The sequence below is a fragment of the Pongo abelii genome, chromosome 21, assembly GCF_028885655.2.
Source record: "Pongo abelii isolate AG06213 chromosome 21, NHGRI_mPonAbe1-v2.0_pri, whole genome shotgun sequence".
Classification (NCBI taxonomy): domain Eukaryota; kingdom Metazoa; phylum Chordata; class Mammalia; order Primates; family Hominidae; genus Pongo; species Pongo abelii.
In genome coordinates, this window is record NC_072006.2 from 42704037 (window position 1) to 42726562 (window position 22526).

Here is a 22526-nt window from a genome sequence, read left to right on the forward strand (position 1 = left end):
GGAGGCCAAGGTGGGTGGATCACCTGAGGTCAGGAGTTCGAGACCAGCCTGGCCAAGGTGGTGAAACCCCATCTCTACTAAAAATACAAAAATTAGCTAGGGGTGGGGGTGGGTGCCTGTAATCCCAGTTACTCTGGAGGCCAAGGCAGGAGACTCTCTTGAACCTGGGAGGCAGAGGTTGCAGTGAGCCGAGATTGCGCCACTATACTCCAGCCTGGGCAACAGAGCGAGACTCCATCTCAAAAAAAAAAAAAACAGAAAACAAAAACAAAGAAAAAAGAATTTTTCATTACTGCATGTGTTCTAATATAAATGTTTTAAGTGATTATTGTTTGTTTCAGCATTTTGAGCTGGTGTTAGTGAGCTCTGCTTGTAATGTCGTAAAATATTTTTTACTAAGAAATCCTGATTTGTGTTAGTGTCGCATGAGTGTCTCTCTTTAATGATCATTCCTTTTTCTGTTGTCACTGCCCTCTTTCTGATAGGATCGACAGGTATAATGTCCCTAAAGCTTCCTTTATAAATTCAATTTAATTTGTCCTTATTTAATTTTTCCTAATTTCCTATTAGCTAACTAGTGATTGCTTTTAAATATAGATTGGAGCCCAAATAAAAATACGGTGGCTTGGTTATTTAATTTTTTTAGAAGTATTAAAGTAATCCTGGAAAATTAAATGTTAAAGTATGTTTGAAAAGGCATTGCATGTGAGTTTTGATGGCTTAAACCCTGTAAGTAATTTCAACAGATGCTTGCTTTAGAGTAATTCCTAGCATCTGAGGAGGCCATAAAATTAGAACTTTCTTCTATAAAGTTTCAAGGAAATAATTGATAGCCTTTTCATCACTCTTTTTGAAAATGTAGCTCTCTATGATTTGATAATTTAGAAACTTTAAATTACGTTGTTATAAAAATGACACTGAAACTGCCAAATCCCACGGTTGTGTGAAAGTGCGTGAACCAGGAACTAGAAGCTGCTCTGGTCTAGCACATGTGCCTGTGCACCGTGTAGTCGGGCTTGGCACTCAACCCAGTGGGGTGGGGAGCGTAGCACTGTGTGGGTGCCCGTCATTCTCACTGTGGCTGCTGTGGTCTGTGCCTAGTGGATGCTGTGCTTCTCGTTACTAATGCTTAGTTGTTTTCCCTCCCTGTGGGATGTGGCATTGGGGTTATATCCTAGCTCTTAATACAGATTCAGCTGCTGGGCTCCTGATTCGCAGCATTCATCTCGTCACCCAAAGACTCAACTCCCAGTGGCGCCAAGACATGAGCATATCACTGGCAGCTCTAGAGCTCCTCTCTGGCCTTGCAAAGGTGAGGAAGACAGTCCTTTTATTTTAACCCAACAGCCTTGGGCCTTGGCTGTTTTTTCTGTATCTCTTGACCCCTTGTGTGGGTATTTTAGTGTTGATCATGCTCAAACATAGTTTATATCCAAAGTGTGCAAAATTGAGCCTCCAAGTGATATTCTATGAAATGAACTTTACTTTTTAAAAATAAGTTCAAAGAGTATGAATGAGATTTTTACCATTAAATTATAGGAAACATTTCAATACTTGCCATTTATTTATTTGCATATAATAATAGAATGCATATTGATTTTTTAAAAAATGATTATCCTAATGTATGCTATTTGGGATTACCTGTGGCTCTGCCATCCTCCATTATCAGAGATAAGTGAAGATTGGCTACACCTTTTTTTTTTTTTTTTTTTTTTGAGACGGAGTCTTGCTCTGTTGCCCAGGCTGTAGTGCAGTGGTGCAAACTCGTCGCACTGCAGCCTCCGCTTCCAAGCGATCCCCCTGCCTCAGCATCCAACTAGCTGGGACTACAGGCATACGCCATCACAGCCAGCTAATTTTTGTATTTTTAGTAGAGATGGGGTTTCACCATGTTGGCCAGGCTGATCTCGAACTTCTGACCTCAGGTGATCCACCCACCTTGGCCTCCCAAAGTGCTAGGATTCCAGGTGTGAGCTACTGCACCCGGCCTTGGCTACACTTTTTAGATTTCTTTCCCAGCCGTTACTTCAGTTTTGTGGAACCTTAGAACTTGGTGGTCATTTGTGCTTCTCTAAGTGTATTCTTTCTTTTGAGATGAAATTTGTGTAATATAAAATTAGCTATTTAAAAGCAAACAATTCAGTGACTATTGGTACATTCACAATGTTGAGCAACTTCTACTTCTAGTTCCAAAATGTTTTTATCATCCCTAAAGGAAACCCCATACCCATGAAGCAGTTTTGCTTCAGTCTCCCCATTCCCTCCTCTGACAACCACCATTTCATCTCAATGGATCTACCTATACTGGACATTTCATATAAATGGAATCATACAATGTGTGACCTTTTGTGTCTGGTTTCTTTCACTAAATGTAATGTTTTCGAGTTTCATTTATGTTGTAGAATGTGTCAGAACTGTATTCCCTTTTATGATTGGATAATATTTCATTGTGTGTATATACCCCAGTTTACCCATTTATCACTCGATGGACATTTGGGTTGTTTTAATCTCTAGGCTGTTGTCAGTAGTGCTGCTGTGAACATGTATGTACATGTATTTGTTTGAATACCAGTTTTCAGTTCTTTTGGGTGTACACCTAGGAGCAGAATTACTGGGTCATATGGTAACCCTATGTTTAACTTTTTGAGGAACTGCCAAACTGTTTTTCACAGTGACTGAATCATTTTACATTCCCAATGTATGAGAGTTTCACTTTCTTTGCATTTTCTCTAACATCTAGGTGTTTTCTTGTCAGTAAGATGAGCAGGATTATCTTACATATAATATATAATTGAGGAAATACATAAAATATTTTGTGAACAAAAAGCCGATAACCAGGTGCTACTATCTGGGATGATATGGTTCAAATCCTTATTTTTCAGTTATGGGAATAGGTGTCAGAGGCTGTGACTTACCTAAGCCGTAAGAAACAAAATAAGCAATAAAACCTAAGGTGTTCTTACCACCACTTAGAGCTTACCTCAAAGATCCTCCAGGATGGACATCATAACTTTGCGAGAAGCAGTTACTGGTACAGAAAATAAAAAACAGCCATTTGTGAGACATACAGGACCACACTGTCTTTGAGAGCAAGGTACTGTTTCTTGTGACCTTTAGTACACTCAGTAGTAAGGAATAATTAGTCCTAGACGGAGCACTGCTCTGGACCTGCCTAACAATTCATAAAGGGCTAACACTACCTGATTTCATGGTTTACTGTAAGGCTGCAGTAATCACAACAGCCTGGTATTGGCATAAGGGTGGACAAATTGATCGGTGGAAGAAAATAGTATATCCATACTTAAGTGGTCATCTGATTTTTGACAAAGGTGCAAAGGTAATTCAAAGGAGAAAGGATGGTCTTTTCAACCAGAGGTACTATAAAACAATTGGATAGTCATACACAAAAAAAAGCCAAAAATTTTTGATTCATACCTTGCCCTGTGAACAAAAATTAACTCAAACTGGCTGGGCACGGTGGCTCATGCCTATAATCCCAGCACTTTGGGAGGCTGAGGCAGGAAGAGACCAGTCTGGGCAACATAGTGAGACTTCGTCTCTATTACATAAAAAATATATATAAAACCTAAACAATAAAACTTCTAGAAGAAAACAAGAGAAAATCTTTGTGACCTTGGGATAGATTTCTTAGATGTTACACTAGAAGAACAAACTGATATGTTGGACTTCAAAATTTAAAACTGCTGTTCTTTAGTAAACACTGTTAAAAGAATGAGATGACAAATCACAGTCTGGGAGGAAATGTTTACAAAGCATATATTTGATGAAAGATTTGTATTCAGATTACATAAAGAACGCTCAGAACTCAATAATAGCCTTTCCTTTTGGTGGTGCACAGCAGCAATATGGTGGTGAAAATTTCTAAGAAGAGGAAGTTTGATAGCATCTTCAGAAATAAACTGAGCGAGTTCTTCACTCAGAAGCTTGCAGAAGGTGACCACTCTGGAGCTGAGGTCCAAGTTATGCCAACCAGGATAGAAATCACTACCTTAGCCTCCAGGATGAGAGTGTTCTTGGTGAAAAGAACCACTAGATCTGTGAATTGGCTGAGATAGTTCAGAAGAGGTTTGGCTTTCTTGAGTGCAGGGAAAGCTTTATGCTGAAAAGGTGGCCTAAAATAATTCTCTATGCCATTGCCCAGACAGAGTCTGTGCTGTAAACTACTATTAGGATTTGCTGTGAGGAGAGCCTTCTGTAGTGTGCTGTGGTTCATTATGGAGAGTGGGGCAAGAACTGTGAGGTCATGGTGTTAGGGAAACTCTAAGGACAGAGAACTGAATTCATGAACTTTCGTGTGTGATCTGATGATCCACAGCAGAGACCTTGTTAACTACTCCATTGATACTGCCATCCACCATGTGCTGCTAAGACAGGGTGTGCTGGGCATCAGAGTGAAGCTCATGCGTCCTGGGCCCAAGTGGTAAGATTGGCCTTAAGAATCCCCTGCCTGACCACATAAGCACTGTGGACCCTAAAGATGAGATACTATTCACCATGCCCATCTCAGGACAGATGGTTAGGAAGCCATGCTCTACCCAGCCCCAACTGTGTAATAGGGTCTCCTTGGCAGCTGGATCTGGAGTCTGGATGTTGCCTTGTAAAGACCTTTAATAAAATCTTTTAAGACGACAAAATGCAACAACAAAAGCCCTTAATAATACAACAAACAACCCAATTAAAAATTGGGCAAAAGATTTGAATAGATGTTTTATCAGAGATGATATACAGACGACAAATAAGCACATGAAAAAATACTCAATATCATTAATTATTAGGGAAATTCAATTAAAACCATGATGAGATACCACTGCAAATCTATTAGAATGGCTGAAATATAAAAGACTGGTCATACCAAATGTTGGTGAGGATGTGGAGGAACTATTGATGAGAATGTTGAATGGAACCACCATTTTGGAAAACAGCTTGACTGTTCCTTAAAAAGGTAAGCATGCACCTACATATGACCCAATAATTCCACTCCTAGGAGATAAGAGAACATATATCGATATAAATACCTTGTACCTGAATGTTTATAGCAGCTGTATTTATAATATCCAGAAGCTGGAAACAACCCAATGTCCATTAATAAATAACTAGATAAATTGTGGTATATCCATGCAATGGACTACTACTATTCAGCAATAGAAATGAACGAACAATTGATACACCCAAAAGTATAGCTAAGTCTGAAAATAACTATGCTGAGTGAAAGAAACCAGACCAGAAAAACGTACATATTGTATGATTTTTATATGATTTTATTTATTTAAACTCTAGAAAATGCAAGCTAATCTATCGTGACAGCAGATCAGCAGTTGCTTAGGGAGAGGGGCAAAGAGGAGTGGGAGGAAGGATTACAAAGGTGCATGAAGAGATTTGGAGGTGATAGATACATCCGCTGTTGATTGTGGTGATAGTTCACAGGTGCATACTTATGTCAGAATTGACCAGTTGTATACTTGAAATATTGGGCAATTTACTGTATGACAATTATGCCTCTGAGCAGCTGCACAGAACTTTCTGCAGAGCCTAGAGCATCACTGTGAGGTTGGGTTAGGGGTTTAAAAATGTGCCCATGTTCTTTCAGTCTCTGGCAATGATGAACAGGTATACCCAATGGGTTTGGGTTTTAGGGCATGAGAAACTATGCTAAAATGAAATACTGTTTGAGCACTTGAGAAATGCCACTATTTTTTGTGGAGTATTACAATACATCTGAAATAATCTGTTCCTGTATATAAATAATATAAAAAAGCAAGGCTTCCTGTAGTATATCACATTGTCAAATAGGTCAAGCTTCAGTGCAAATGCTTTGAAATTGGTACAGTAATTCCTGGCTGATTGTTTTTGTTCTCCAAATGAATATGCTCAGGTAAAAGTGATGGTTGACTCAGGAGACCGGAAGCGAGCCATCAGTTCCGTGTGCAGCTACATTGTGTATCAGTGTAGTCGGCCAGCTCCTTTACACTCCAGGGATCTGCACTCCATGATAGTGGCAGCTTTTCAGTGTCTCTGTGTCTGGCTGACAGAGCACCCTGATATGCTTGACGAAAAGGTGAGTTTATTTTATTTTAAACCATTAAGTAAAAACAAAAATGTATGCTAGCAAAATGCCTTTTGAAAGAGAATATCTAAATTTAAATACAGTATTGCACACTTTAAACTGAAAATACTTGTTAGATTACAGTGGAACACTTGTCCTTTTGGGTACAACTTGAAAACTGTCATTTTGCTTATATTTGGTTGCAAATTAAGTCATAGAGAAATTATTTAGAAAGATGAGACCTTGACTAATTTATCTGAACTATCAAGACTGTTCTTTCTTGAAAGGATGGTAGCCTGGAGATAGCTAGTAGGCACTTCGGTCACCCTTCACCAAACAAAGAAGGGCAGATAATTGCCAGGCTGCAAACCTAGAGCACAGCTCATCTGTAAAGGTTGCTTCTATCGAAAAATGTTACTCCACACTCATTTCTTCATTCTCAAGTGGATGCAGATAACTAGTCCATGTTCCCTAACGTTGTTCCGTGTAATATCTTCCTTATAGGGAAGCAGGTGTTGTAAGGAATTCACAGCGCAAATAAAAGGAGAGATCATTGGATATTTATAGAAACCTTTATGTAGTTTAAGGAATAATATTGTTGATTAAATCTTAGTCATTTTCATTATGGCTTCTGAAGTTGTAATACCAGAAATTACCTAAAAATGTCAATGACAAGATTTCCTTTGGATATTATAATATGTCTTAAACCATCCCACTCCTTTGATAGCTAAGTCCAGAGATGGTGTCTGTCTCTCTGTGGTTACACTATCCCAGGCTTAACTGAATTACTATTTAATCTCTTTGATTTGTGCTTTTGTGATTTACAGTCTTCGGTAATTTTACAAGAAAGTTGAATTGAATTTATCTAACACTCTAAACACCAAAATTTAGTTCTTTAAAGAGAAATTGGGGGGTGGGGGTGTAAAGTTTATTATATTACTATGAAGTTAATATATACCCATTAAAGAAATTAGCAAGAAACTGGAGCCCTTCCACCAAAATGCAATCACCGTTAGCATTTGGATGGATTTCCTTGTCTTCTCATGAGAAAGGTGTGTTCCAAAAATTGATCTGCCTTCCTGCTTTTAGGACTGCCTTAAGGAAGTACTGGAGATTGTGGAACTGGGTATCTCAGGAAGTAAGTCCAGGAACAGCGAGCAAGAGGTCAAGTACAAAGGAGATAAGGAGCCAAACCCTGCATCTATGAGGGTAAAGGATGCTGCTGAAGCCACCCTAACATGGTATGGAAGTGACCGCACGGGGATTGTGCCTAGGAATTAGATGGGGTTAGCAGTGATCCATGTTGTTTCATTTCCTTCCCGATTGTTCAGCATTGCGTGTTGCAGCCCCTTTAGAATACTTTTTCTCCAGAAATAAAATGGGAAGAAAATCTATATTTTTTTTACCTGTTTTTTAGATCAAAAGAAACTAGGAACTTGGGGTTGAGAGTTTGAGTCCTTCTTTTTCTATACTGTTTGATGTTAATTCAAGTAATACTGTGTTAGAGCTAGACTTACTGGACCCCCTCACTTTGATAGCTAAGTCCAGAGATGGTGTCTGTCTCTGTGGTTACACTATTAGAACTGCTTTCCAGCTCAGTGGTCTGTATTCTCTGCTATACCATTTATATTACATAGTATAGGTTAATTCAACCAAGATTTATGAACTCTCTTAACAACTGAGAATAGGATCATAAAAATAAGTCTGATTTAGTCACCACTAGGTCTACCATCTTGTCTGGTAGGGAAGATAAAATATGAACACAAATAGCTATAATATTAGGTGGAAAATAAGTGCTCCAAGAGAAGAGGTATAAATAAAATGTTGGGGAGTTGGAAGGAGAAAATGAATACTTCCAGATAAGGGGAAGTCAGAGTAACATTCTTAGGGAAAATGACACTGGACCTGACTCTGGGAGGGTGGGTCAAGTTTGAGCTGCAAGCCAGAGTACAGGGTAGGTAAAAAGGCACCAAGACTGCTGTTTTGAGAATTTTGGTGTAGTGAAGGGGTAAAGACAGGGAGTTTGGTACCTTGAAAAAGAGTAGCAGAGAAAGTTGAGAGAGTTTTTGTTTGGCTTGTAAGTGAGCATACTGGAAAGAGGGAAGGAAGGCAGCTTAGCCACATTTGTGGACTGAATGGAACAGTTAGTGGAAATTAGGTGGAACCATAGTACACATGGAAAGATGGGGCTTATGAAAGGATATGTGCAGATGAAGGCTCAGAAAATGTAAAAGCAGAAAGGAGGAGTGGCAACTTAGTGTGGGCTGGGGCATCTTGGTCTTAGTAAAGTAGCAGGCAAAACTGCTTGAAAATTTGTGTGTAAGTCAGCCCTTACCAAGATCCCAGCATCGTCTGTGAGTTCAGTGGCCTGTTGCTTACTTGGGACATGCATAATGAAGCTGGATTTGTTTCTATTCCTTTGGGCTTAAGTCATTCAGTGAATTTTTAGAAGAATGCTTTCTGTCATTTAGTCCTGCTCACTATGCAAATGCTGGACTTTCAGTGACTTGATGGAGGTTTGGCTAATAGTTAGAAAATTAAGAAAAAATGTGAATACAGCTACTGAAGCATGTACTTACGCTGATGATGAATACTAGAAGTAATATAAGTTCAGAAAGAAGACCATGTGTGGGCCGGGGTACCCTTAAAAGTGTCATAGGGCTGGGCGTGGTGGCTCACACCTATAATCCCTGCACTTTGGGAGGCCGAGGCGGGCGGATCACAAGGTCAAGAGATCGAGACCTCCTGGCCAGCATGGTGAAACCCCGCCTCTACTAAAAATACAAAAATTAGCTGAGCGTGATGGTGCGCACATGTAGTCCCAGCTACTCAGGAGGCTGAGGCAGGAGAATCAGGACACTGAGGTTGCAGTAAGCCGAGATCACACCATCCTGGCGACAGAGTGAGATTCCATCTCAGAAAAAAAAGGTGTCATAGAACTAAAACTTGATGCATGTCTTAAAGAGTAAGAAGGATATGGAGAGAAAGGAGGGGACATTTCTCACTAGAAACTCTTCATTGTACAAAAATAAGCTTGCTCCATCCTAGCCTGGATGGGGTGTTCTTTGAGTGCATGACTAGCAGTGAGGATTGGATATGTGCTCAGGGTGAGTAGAGTCTTGGGATGCTTCTTCTCAACCTCACCAGTAAGCTAGATGGCTCATCTGTTTCGCTTCAGCTGTGTTGTCTCTGCTAGCAGCTTGACAAATGGTATCTCCAGTTTTCAGTCTTAACAGTCATCATGAAATGTGTCTCTAACCGGATTTCTCTGTTCTCTCACAATTGCTGCTTTATGTTAGTATCATTGCTGTTTGCCAGTTATGCAAACACAGAACTTTGGCTGTTTCTCTGATTTATCTTTCTGTCATTCCCCATGTACATGAGCCAGTGACTGAGTTAAACAGACTTTATTTTTGTAAAGTATTTCCTCCATCCCCTCCAACCTGGATAGCATTCTAGTCCAGGCCCTCCTCACTTCTTGCCCAATTGCCCTATTTTCGATCTCTTAGCCCTTCTTGTTTATTTTGTATTCTATTGCAAAACTCATCATCCTTAAGCACAATTTTGATCCTGCTGCTTGAATGATTGAAAACCTTGAGTAGATCTATTTCCTTCCTTGTTATCTAAACTCCTCGATCTGGTTTTCAAGGGCACCATCTGATCTTTTCCACCACTGCTTTGCAGCTTGTCTCTTTTGCCACTGTCAGGCCTGACAGCACTGTGGCTATGAGCTGGCCATGCTTATACCTGCTTATGCTCTTCCCCTGGGTTTCAGGACCTCTTTTTTCTTCCTTTGGCTACATCCTCCGCTGTTCAGTGCTTATAGCAAATCTAGCTACCTCCATGGGGCCTTTGGTTATTCTGCTTCTGAAGATGACTCTTTTCTGCACTTCTGTGCTCATTCTGTCTGACCCTGCTGCACAGCATGGAATTTTATACTGTCATGATTGTACCTGGTTACATGTGATCCATGCTAGTGTTGTCTCCCCAGTCTGGGGAGCATATTTACCTCTTTGCCAACACAGTGCTGAACACGTAGTAGAAAATTATGGAGTGCAGATTAGCTGGTTAGGTTTTTTTTCCTCTCTGTGTACACTAATACAAATTCAGGATTAGCGCTCTTGGAAGTCATTTCAACAGTCCCTTTGCCTGTCACCTTTAAGACATGTGTACCAAGTTATTTAGCCTCTAATTTGGGGATTTTCTAACCCCCAAGGTTGCCCATTTCATTTTAACTGTTAAAAACTTGATACTTTACATTGAGCTAAAATCTCTCCCACTTCTATGCATTGGTTCTAATTCATACATTTGATCGTTAAATCCTTTTTGTCCAGGCAGTAGCGGTATCCAGAAGCAGTCTTCATGTTCTCTCTGGTTCATTTCTGCTATTACCTTCAGTTTTTTTGTGTTTTTTTTTTAAATACTACAAAGATTCAAGTACCTTTATCATCCTGGTTATTCTCAACTGGCATAGGTTTGACTATGAGCCTCTTAAAGGTGGTTTACAGAGTATAATACTCTATTATTTTGTATTTTTTTCTTGAGACGGAGTCTCGCCCTGTCACCTAGGCTGGAGTGCAATGGCATGATCTTGACTCACTGCAACTGCTGCCTCCCATAGTCAAGCAATTCTCCTGCCTCAGCTTCCCGAGTACCTGGGACTCCAGGCACATGCCACCACACCCCGCTAATTTTTGTATTTTTAGTAGAGACGGAGTTTTGCCATGTTGGCCAAGCTGGTCTTGAACTCCTGACCTCAGGTGATCCATCCACCTTGGCCTCTCAAAGTGCTGGGATTACAGGCGTGAGCCACCGTACGCAGCTGTATTTTTTTTAAAGAAATAGAGATGAGGTTTCCTTGTGTTGCCCAGGCAGACCTCCTGCTTCGGCCTCCCAAAGTGCTGGGATTATAGGTGTGAGCCTTCTGTACCCAGCTGAGTACAGTATTCTAGATATGATTTGATGATCTTTAAACTCTATATAATATTACATTTTCATTAAAATGTACTCAGACTGCATTGCATTTTTGAGGACTTGGTGATTTGCATTAAGTCAACTGAAATCCTTGAGTTTTTTTTTCACACATTTACCTTTCATCTGTTTTTCTCATCCTGTACTTGTTTGGGAGTGTTTGAAAGTAATGCACAGAACTTTACATTTAAACTTGAAATTTCTTCATCTAAGATTTACCACATTATTTTTAGTCTTTAAGATTCTTTCGGATCTCAACTCTTTCTATGGTATATTATCTCTGCAGCTCAGCTTTTGGTCAACTGGACATTTAATGAGCATATTCTGTGTGTTCTAAATACCTTGATAAAAATACTGAACAGATAGACTCACAAAGCACATCATCAGAGCACTTCCTTCAGGTCCACAGGGATTTTTAAATCTATCTACAAGTTCATGATATTATATGAAGTGTTATTTCATATAATATGACATGGGAATAATAATGGTATATGGCAATAATAGTGGTACCTATGAGAATAGGATTGTTAGGATATTACGTGAATTGTTGTGATATTATGATACTATATCACATAATACTATAACAATCCTATCAGATAGGTACCATTATTATTCCCATTTTATAATGAAGGAACTGTAGCACAGAAAGAAAGTATCTTAAAATTAAAACAAAGATTTTATCTTGTGGTTCTAATATCATCTGGCCCTTCATATGCATCTCAATTGGAAGACCAGTATTCTACAGCACCACATTTGTCATCTCAACTCTCAGCTTGAATGGCCTCTCCTCTTTCACTCTAAGGTTTGAACCTAAAGATCTCTAACAATGGAAAGCAACATTGCTCAACAGATTATTTTTCTTCTGTTTCCTCTCCTCCTAAAAGGAAGACTGTCTCAGAACTTCAGGGACCAGGAGAACTTGGCATTAAGTTCAGGCCTCTAATGGTTTGCAGAAAATAGGAGAAACACCAGGAGATCAATAATGAGAAAATATGGCTTCTAAACACCAGATCAATAATGAGAAAATATGGCTTTGGTTTTCTAAAATGGGATAGAGACGGTTGTCACAAAGCATATGGAATATGAGCTTGCTGTGTTCCATGCAAGATTCTAAGATATCAGATAGGTTGCTGGTAAGGGAGTAGGTCACTGAGATCAAATTATACCAGCCTAACTGCATTTTCTCTTCTGGATATTGACCAGACTGGAAAGGCAGATTAAATGTCTCTGAAATAAAGACATACAAGTATGCATCTGGGGTAATGGGCTTTTTAATCTTGGAGGGGAGAGTCTGGACAGCATGCCATGGCATTCACCACAGGGAGTAAATCTGACCTGTCAAGAAGCATGGCTGTGGTCAATTAAAATTCAGAAGAGTGAAAGGGGACACATTGATGCACAGGGTAAACTGAAGATTTTGCTTTGGGAATTAACTGTTATTTTTTCCATTCTCCATAGCATTATGCAGTTGCTCGGCGCATTTCCTTCACCTAGTGGTCCTGCCTCTCCTTGTAGTCTTGTGAATGAGACCACTTTGATTAAATACTCCAGGCTGCCAACCATAAACAAGCATAGTTTCCGGTACTTTGTCTTGGATAACAGTGTCATCCTGGCAATGCTGGAACAACCTCTTGGAAATGAGCAGAGTAAGTTTATAGTACCTTGAGCCTTCTCTACTGCTTAATCAGTGTTACCAGTACCATGAAGCTGTTTCCAGGATCAGGGAACGACAGCCTACAGATTCTAAGTGGGTCAGAAAGACTTCTAGCTGTGGGACAATAGCACCTGAAAAATAGGGGGCCAAAAAATAGAATATACATATTACATAGAGTCTTTTAAAGGCTCTTGATGTGCATCTGAACTAGCGCTGTAGTTTTATAAAAGGTGGTGTTTTAGTGGGTTCCATTGTGTTGTTTATCTTTGTCACTTTTTCTTCCCCCTTGAACTTTGGATCCTGCCCCTCTGCTCCCCTCCCTCTCACTCCTCATGTTCTGTATCAATTGTTGGTGCTACCTACACAGGCTAGAAACTTGAGGAGTTATCTTTACCTGCCTCTTCCTGTTACTCACTTATATAATTAGTTTCTAAGTTTCCGTCTTCCCAGGGACCCTTGAATCTTTCCTTTCCTCTGTATTTTCCCAATACATCCAAGTGCAGGTCCTTATTATTTCTCACCTAGATTATTACAGTTGTTTCCTACCTGCTCTGATTCCCTCAACCCCCAAACCCCTTGCCAGTTCTAACATGTGTTTTCCCTACTTCCATCCTACTTGCTGCCACCATAGTATTCATCTTCAGCTACAAATGACCCTGCCAGTGCCCTACTGAAAATCCTTCAGTGATTTTCCATTAACACGACATGCACTGTTTTCCTCCTTTCCCTCCCCCTCAGTTATAAGCCATCTCACAATATGTGATTATCACTGCGACCCAAGCTATCTACAAGTACATTTTTTTTTTCTGATGGTAATTGGTATCAGCCAGTATGTAAAAGAAGCATGTTCTCAGACCCTTATTGCTGGGAAGGGGAAGGAAAGTGAAGGTTACAGAATCTGTGGGTATAAAGTGATCCATGGAGTCACCTGGTATACAATTCCCTTAGTTATGAGTGAAAAAACTCAGGCTCATAGAGGGTGTATGACTTGCCCAGGGTTACTTGGGACTAGAGCCCAGATTTTCTAAACCCTGTATTGTCCCTTTCTATTATTATTGTCACACAGTGATAGGATTTGCTCAGTGATTAAAGATTTGCCTTCTTGCCTTTGTAAAGGTGAAGAGTTCTGTGCCAGTTTTGTTGATTATATAAGTAGGAGCTCACAAATCCATGAAGTGAAAGTGAGACATTTCCCTGTAGTTTGAGATGAAAAGAATACCATCATAAACTTCTATTGTGTTGTGGTGAGATGCGGTGACATTAATATGAAATGGAATGGTGCCTTTTATTATTGTCTCACTTCAGAAGTGCTACTCCCAAGTCTTTTCTACAGGCACCTCATCCTTCTCTACCCTAGGCCTGGAGCTTGCTTGGCTTTCTTTCCTAGCCTGTGCCTGTTCATGATTCCTCCAGCCTCCTACTCCAAGCCGTCTGCTGAGGAGTCTGCAAAGTCCCAGTGTCCCCCTTCAGGCCTCCTGGCCTTTTTCCAGCTTTTTAAAGACTTTCCTACTTTCATTCCAAATAATTTCATTGCATAGGAAGTTTACCAAAAATATAAGCAATTGGAATTACAAGGACATTTTAATAGTTTATTGTAATAAGAAATTATAGAGAAGTTTGAAGGCGTTTGACTCCCATATCTGAGACGGAAGAATTAAAAAAAGGATCTGGGTCACTCAGGAAGTCCATCCTGAGTTTTTTTTACCACCCCCATCATGTCCCTGAACTTCTGCTGAGATGGAACAGTGACTGCCTGTGGTGGGCAGTGGTACACAAAGGCATGGGCAGATATAACACTAACACTGCAAACACCCAGTCTATCTTTCTACACTTAAGTTGTTCCCAACATTGGGAGGTTAAGAGTATTTATTACTAGGACAGTGTTTCCCACAAATGTGTACATGTACCATTGGAGGTATGTGAGATGATCTTAGTTGATACATTAGTGAACATTATTTTATGTATTTTTAAGCATGTGCTTTAAAATTATATAATTAGTACATGCCAAAATTCATGATTTTCCATTTAGAGATGCACAAGAGTGGTTGATACAAAGTAATAGTACTTACACGGGTACGGGTACGGCAGAAACCACAGAGGTGGTACATAAAAGATCAAAGCTTAGGAAACACTGTTGGGCCTTTGATTATGAGAAGCTCTGCAGTTGATAACAAGTTTATTTTAAATGGTTGTTGTCTGAAATTAAAACTTTTATATACATATTTTATTCTAGATGATTTTTTCCCCTCTGTTACTGTGCTGGTCCGGGGAATGTCTGGAAGACTTGCTTGGGCACAACAGCTTTGTCTTTTACCCAGAGGAGCAAAAGCAAATCAGAAGGTATTCATCAGAAGTTACAGGGAAGTGTGTGTGTGTGTGTTGTAATTTAAAGGTTAGGTAACATTCCAACAGAAGACACAGATCAAATAAATATTTTTGATCCCTAGCCAGATTCTCAGTCAGTGGGTTCATATCAGAATCATCTAGGAACCTAGAATTCCAGATGTACTCAATTACTCTTTAAAGACATGTTCAGGGCAGGTGTCTTTTCAAAAAGCTTTCCAGGTGATTCTGACATCTACTTAGGAGTAATTGCTGTTGTAGACAATGGCCCCAGTTTTTTCCATGTAATTTTACATGTAATAAAAGTCAGATATATACCATACGTGAAAAAAATTTGGTGGGACTTTTGATGTGTCCAGCAACAGGACTTAGTTTGAAATTGTTTTATATGATTCGTTCTTATATAATAATTGGTAATATATTGTATAAATTTTATTTTTTTAAAAAGAGTCAGGGTCTTGTTCTGTTGCCCAGACTGGAGTGCAGTGGTATAATCATAGCTCACTGCAGCCTCGAACTCCTGGGCTCCAGTGATCTTCTTGCCTCATCCTCCTGAGTAGCTGAGACTGTAGGCACATGCCATGGCACCCAGCTCATTTTTAAAATTTTTTGTAGAGATAGGGTCTTGCTTTGTTGCCCAGGCTGATCCCAAACTTCTGTCTTCAAGTGATCTTCCCACCTCGGCTTCCCAAAGTGTTAGGATTACAGATGTGAGCTGTCACGCCCAGCCTAATTAAAAAAAAAAAAAAAATATATATATATATATACACACACACACACACACACACACACACATATATGCTGTGTATAATTTAATGAAATCTTTTGGGGTGCAGTTTATTTTATTACATTTGTAATTATGTGAATAATACTTGAGAAGTTGGAAAATTCAGATAACGAAGAAATTTTAAATCACCTTTACTCACTATCCAGAGGACTATAACCACTGCTAATATTTTATTGGATTTCCTTCCCTTTTTTTTCTTTTCATACACAATAACACTTGAATAGAATTTGAGTCATTTTATATACTGCTCTTTTCACTTATAACATTGTAAGCTTTTACTTCTGCTATTAAAAATTTAAAATATGACTTAATATTTCACTAGCATTTGAGAGACACCGCAAAATTGGAGCATGTGCCTAAAATCATTTAATATCTTAGATGTCTCTGTTAGATGTGATGTGTTTATCACCCAGTCCTCCATTTTTTTGGGGGTGGGGTACAAATCACATTCTGTCAGCAACTCTGTAAGCCAGTAAGTTAGCATTGAAGACTGAAGAGGAAGGGGTCCAGGAAAGGAGCTAAAATTTGTTTAGGGTTCACCATGTACCCATATACATATTAAAGCATGGATTTGGAGCTATGAAGACCTAGATTTGGTGCCCATACTCTCAATTAAGCCATATTAAGATTCTTGTTAAAATCACTTTCTAGAGATGCCCAGTGAAGCCAAACTTGTCTTTAATTATATGGAATGATGTGAGAGCCCCTGGGGAAGAAAGTTTGAGTCTTAAAGCTCCAAAATGCTATACCCATTGGATTACTACTGAATGTGGGAGATTCAGGCCTGCAGCAGTAGAGGTCCACAGCCCATTTGTGAGTCATGAGATCTATAAGAAGTCGATGAATATTTTTAGAAAAATAGAGTACACAGGGGCACAGGCTGCTTCCCTTTACTGTTATCTGTAGCATTTGCAGGTTCTGAGTGAGTTTTTGTGACATGTAATCCTAGGGAAGCACAGGCATCTAAGAGACCAGGGAAATACATGTCATTACAGATGGGTATTGGACCCTGTGTAATAAACATAATGTTACTTGTTTTAACAGCTTTTTGTGCCTGAACCTCGCCCAGTTCCTAAAAATGACGTTGGATTTAAATATTCTGTGAAACATCGGCCATTTCCTGAAGAGGTGGACAAGATTCCTTTTGTGAAAGCAGATCTCAGCATTCCAGATTTGCATGAAATAGTCACTGAAGAAGTAAGTACATTATTTTTAGCTGTTGTCAAGGGGATGAATAGAAACGTTCTTACGACTTCCATGGTCAAGACAATGCTTTTAGTGTTGTTGGAGATGATTTGTAAGATGACATGGGCCTCCATCATCCAGGAGGTTGCCATGTTTAAGACGAATATAGATTGTGGCTGATCGAAAGGAACTGCATATCTCTTAGAGGTGTTGCTTGGCTACCTGGCTGTTCACGGTAGGTTTCAGTAGGTGTAGTGACATGATCAGACTCTGGTAGTAGAGTTATTTGGAGAAGGAAGACCAGTTCAGAGACTATTATGAGAATCTAAGTCTTCATAAGAAAGGAAGGACTATTTCACTCATACGGAATTTTAATATATAAAATGTATTGTGGAGGTAGATCCAAGCAGCAAGCAGTCTTGAATTGATGAGGGAAGGAAAAGAGCCAAAGAATTTTAGATTTTGAGCTTGAGTGACAAAGAGATATCAGTGCCATTTACAGAAATACAGACATTAGGAAGAGGATAGATTTGGGAAGATGGGAAAAATTTATTTGGCTTTGGATTAATTTAGAGAGTTAATTAAGATAACTGTCTCTTAGGTCAAGGGAGAAGAATTTTAAGAAGTCGGGGACAGAAGTATGTCAGGACATGAGAGCAGGAATGGAGGAAGGGCTACACTCTCCAATGCTGGAGAGACCAGGGAGAAGAAGGAATAGAAAAAGTCCCCTGGATTTTGGCGTGAAATTTAGGTGACCTTTGAGAACAGGTGTGTACAGTAGGAGGGACAATTCAAAGGGCTGGAGAGTGAAATGTATTGAGGGAGAGGCAGTGAATAGAAACGACACTGTTAACAGTAAAGGCAAGGGTACAGAATGGGTAATATTATAGCTTAAGGAAATGGCCTCATTAAGGAAAGAAAAGGCTGATTTTTTTTTTTCTGAGATGGAGTTTCGCTCTTGTTGCCCAGACTGGAGTACAGTTGCGCATTCTCAGCTCACTGCAATCTCCGCTTCCCGGGTTCAAGTGATTCTCCTACCTCAGCCTCCCGAGTAGCTGTGATTACAGGCGCATGCCACCACACCTGGCCAATTTTTGTATTTTTAGTAGAGACGGGATTTCACCATGTTGGCCAAGCCGGTCTCGAACTCCTGACCTCAGGTGATCCACCCGCCTTTGCCTCCCCACAAAGTGCTGAGAATTACAGGCGTGAGCCATCGCACTCGGCCAGAAAAGGCTAGTTTTTAAATATTTTTTTACATTCAAGGATGTGAACATGCTTATAGATTGAAAGGAAGAAACCAGTAGAGAGGGGTCTGGCTAACACTGTAAGATGGGCAGTGGGACTTACAAGTAATAGAGGCAGTAGGGTCAAGAGTCTAGTCTAGAAAAGAGATACTTCTAAGACAGAAGGAGAGAGTAGGTGAAAGTTCAGAGACATTTAGAGAGGAAAGGAGGGAAATTGAAGAAGTTTATGAAAATTTTAATCCTGGTTCTTCGCAGTGTAATAGCGCATCCAAGTCAGTTCTTAAGAATTTCCAGGCAGTGCAGCTGAGGTTAAGTAGCATTATCTGTAGTGAAGTTATTTAACTCACTCTGCTGACTTTCTTCAAAAGTCCTTGGGATCTGGAAGCATAAGTAAAGAATTTGACTGGTGTGGAGATTGACAGGTGTGGAAATTTGGAAGGAGGTTCAACACAGCCATTTAATGTGCTTAAGGAGAGGGTATTTAGCTGTTAGATGTGAGGGCTTCAGTTTAGTTGGGAAGCAGATAAAGCCAGAAGGATGCTAATGGAGTGGGAAAGCAGGGGGAGGGGGAGGGGTCGAGTGCCCCACAGCAATAGTAGAGCACGAGCTCAGGGAGTGAAGGGATAGGAGTTGCACAAGGGGGCTTATAATTGGAGATGGAATTTCAGACTTACAGCCCTGGAAAGCAGGGCACATATCAGGTTCAAGTTTGTTTTCATGGATGGCCAAAATTGTGAAGGTTGAGGAGCTTGTAGAATTCTGAGCCAGGTTGTTAGGATCGTCACTCACCAGGGGATGGAACTTTAAACAAGGATTGATCAGAAGGAAAGGTGGGAGAAGTCTCTAAGAGTACAGTCATGTCATCCATACGGATGAGGAATTCAAAACACAGGGAGCACGTCAGAGTGAAGATGGACAGTGATCTGCAAGCGAGGGGTGAGAGCGACAACTCTGCCCTCTTTCTTGCCTATTTGAAGGGAACCAGAGACTGAACGTTTTCATTTACAGTGAGAACATGAAGGAGCAATTGTTGAAGGTATAGGGAAGTTTTTTTGGCGTTTGTTTTAACCTTGAACCATGTTTGCTTAATGGCATACTCTACATTGAACTGAATCACAGTGTTGATCACTGAAAATTATCTTAATTTTCTTTGTTGCTTGTAGCTTTATTTTCATTTTAAAATTAAGATTGACTTAGCTAGGGGCAGTGGGGCTCATGCCTGTAATCCCAGCACTTTGGGAGCCTAAGGCAGGAAGATCACTTGAGCCCAGGAGTTCAAGATCAGCTTGGTTAACATAGAGAGAGCCCAGTCTCAAAAAAAAAAACTTAAGATTGGCCTTACTAGTTTGATAATAGTTTCAAAAAATGGAATATTTGGTTTATTACAGTTAGAAGAGAGACATGAAAAATTAAGGAGTGGCATGGCCCAGCAGATTGCTTACGAAATACACCTTGAGCAACAGAGTGAGGAGGAATTGCAGAAGAGAAGTTTTCCTGACCCAGTTACGGATTGCAAGCCCCCGCCTCCTGCCCAGGAATTCCAAACAGCCCGCCTTTTTCTCTCACACTTTGGATTTTTGTCCTTAGAAGCATTGAAGGTAATTTTCATGAACTTTTATGAATAAATACATTCATAAGTTAACATTCAGCTGACAATAGCTAAAATATTTTTATGAGGATAGAAGCAAATTAAAAAAAAAAAAAAACTGGTTAAAATTTTACCCTGCATACAAATAAATGAAATTCTGTGCTGCTGTAGGTTATAGTTTGTGCTCCAGGACAGGTCACCCCATGAATGCATTCAGAGTTCTGTCTGAGGGGACTGGTTTGATGATACATCTAACTCTGCATTTTCCTAGATAACACAGTACCCATTACACAGATAAATGAAATTTATAGATAATTAGAAAAAGAATGTTAAAAATCTTCCCCTAGTAAGCATTATTACTAAAAATATAAGCTACAGTTAATGAAGTTAATACTGTAGTATTTGTAAGTCAAGCACTTCTTATGTTGTCCAGTTTGTAAGATCAAACTGTCTGGCTTTATGTCCTGGAATCACTGCTTGCCAGCTATGTGGTCTTTGGTGAGTTTCTCATCTGGTCTTAGTTCCTCATCATCTATAAAGTGAGGATGATAAAAGTATCCATCTCATTGATCATGTGAAGATTAAATGTGTTAACTCATAGATGATACTTGGTATACTACTTAGCACAAAGTAAGCCAGCCTATAAGATAAATATTGCTATTATTCTTAATTCCATTAGCCTTAAAACAATTTTACAGCCAGGTGCGGTGGCTTATGCCTATAATCCCAGCACTTTGGGAGCCCAAGGCAGGAGGATCACATGAGGCCAGGAGTTCAAGACCAGCCTGGGCAACATAGTGAGACCCCCATCTCTATGAAAAATTGTTTTTAAAAATTAGCTGGGTGTGGTGGCACACCTATAATACTAGCTTCTCAGGAGTCTGAGGCAAGAGGATTGCTTGAGCCTGAGAGTTCGAGGTTACAGTGAGTTATGGTCACTCCACTACACTCCAGCCTGGTTGACAGAGTGAGACTCTGTCTCTTGGAAAAAAAAATGTACAAGACAAGTGATGCTATTCCTGTTTTATAGATGTGGACATAGAGGCTCAAACATGTGAAATAACTTGTCTGGAGGTGGACTTGGAATTTATTCTAAGTCCTGTTTGTTTTGAAAAGTACAACTGAAGATTGCCAAGCAAGAAGTTGCTTATTGCATAAGTTGTCCCCTGCCCTTACTCCCTAGGAACTACCTGGTTATAGGCCATTTAGCTTTGTAGGAAAGTAATGGGGACATTGCTGTTTGATTTTGTATTTCAGCATGTAGAGGGAAAGTTTTTTTTTGTATTTTTGTATTTTTTTTTGAGAAAATTGAGTTTGATGCAGCATATGAACATAAAAACTTAAAATGCAGAATAAAAGAGCAGAGAGGGGAAAATTATAAGAAATATAGTGGTAAATATGGAAGGCAAGGAAAAAAGACACAACTTACAAATCAGTAGTGATATTCCTAGTGGAGAAAATTGAACAGAGTAGAAGCAGTAAATAAAAATATACTAGAAGAAAATTAATGCTTCCTATGGACTTCAGGGACACAAGAAAGGCCCTAATAGCCTTGTTTCTGAGATTATAGTTTTCCAGTTCTGTTATCTGTTCTAGTTGAAACTTAAGCTTTTAAGAAAATAATTATCATGCTTTCTCATCTGTATGCGAACATAGGAAAAATAAAGTTACCTAGTTTATGAACCTTAGAATATTTCTAATAACTTAAACCTGACAGCTCATACATACAAAACTACAAACCAGTTTTACTTATGAATGTATGTACAAAAGTATTAAAGGGAATGCTAAGCAGACTTAGTTCTGAATTAATAGCATGTTAAGTGAATTGTTTTCCATGACCAAATAAGGTTTATCCCAGGAACTTAGCAATTAATTACCAGGAAATATTAATAAAGCTATTAAGAAAATAATTTGGTCCCATTAGCAGTTCAGTCAGTGAAATAGTAAGTCAGTATTTACTAGAATCATATTCTGATTTTTAAAAAAATAACTAAGCTAGCACTACTAGTGTACGTTCTTACTTTAAAAGATTCCTCTAAATGACAACCCAAGAGCAAACTACAGGAATCTTTTGTTAAAATCAGAGGTAAAAGTTATCTACCTTGACTATTATTTAACAAAAAGAATTTTTTAGTCAATGACGTTTTTTAAACTTTCTAGTTTTAAATAATTATAGATTAGCAGGAAATTGCGAAATAAAGACATGAGGACCTTCCTGTGATCGTAAATTCTTATAAAACTACAGTACAGTATAAAAATGAGGAAAGTCAATGAAATGTTAAACTAAGAGGTAAAAATCATTGGAAATGAGAAGACAGTTTGTAGGTAGTATGACTTCTAGTTTGACAACCATAAGACAATCAATAAAGTATTTAAAGTAAATGAGAGTTAAGGTTGCCATACAAAAAAGTACAAAAATTAATGATTATGTCTATGATATTCAGTTAAAAATACAATGCAAAAATGCCCCATTTACAGCTGTGATATTGACAAAAGTTACCTTAACAAACTATGTACAAGACCTAGAGGAAGAAACTTTTAACAATTATTAAGAGATATAAAATATGTATATGTTATATTCCTGGATTAGAAGATCACACAGAAGAACAAGCTGAGGAAATACCTTACTTTAAAAAAAAAAGAAGAATGAGGACATTCTGGTCTACAAGGTGTATTGCAACATGCTT

At 39.2% G+C, this 22526-nt stretch overlaps 1 protein-coding gene across 6 annotated transcripts in view; it reads left to right on the forward strand.

Moving 5' to 3' along the window:
- Positions 1-22526, forward strand: part of RALGAPB (Ral GTPase activating protein non-catalytic subunit beta) — a 103108-nt gene that overhangs the window by 61563 nt on the left and 19019 nt on the right. For 4 of the 6 annotated variants that reach the window (XM_024238832.3, XM_024238831.3, XM_063720512.1 and 1 more), the window contains 7 exons: positions 1179-1312; positions 5894-6076; positions 7154-7305; positions 12494-12681; positions 14923-15029; positions 16864-17016; positions 19640-19849. In XM_024238832.3, the coding sequence (XP_024094600.1) occupies positions 1179-1312; positions 5894-6076; positions 7154-7305; positions 12494-12681; positions 14923-15029; positions 16864-17016; positions 19640-19849 (1127 nt within the window). The remainder of the gene's footprint in view (positions 1-1178; positions 1313-5893; positions 6077-7153; positions 7306-12493; positions 12682-14922; positions 15030-16863; positions 17017-19639; positions 19850-22526) is intronic. The other 2 variants (XM_054541784.2, XM_024238835.3) reach the window with 1 other exon arrangement.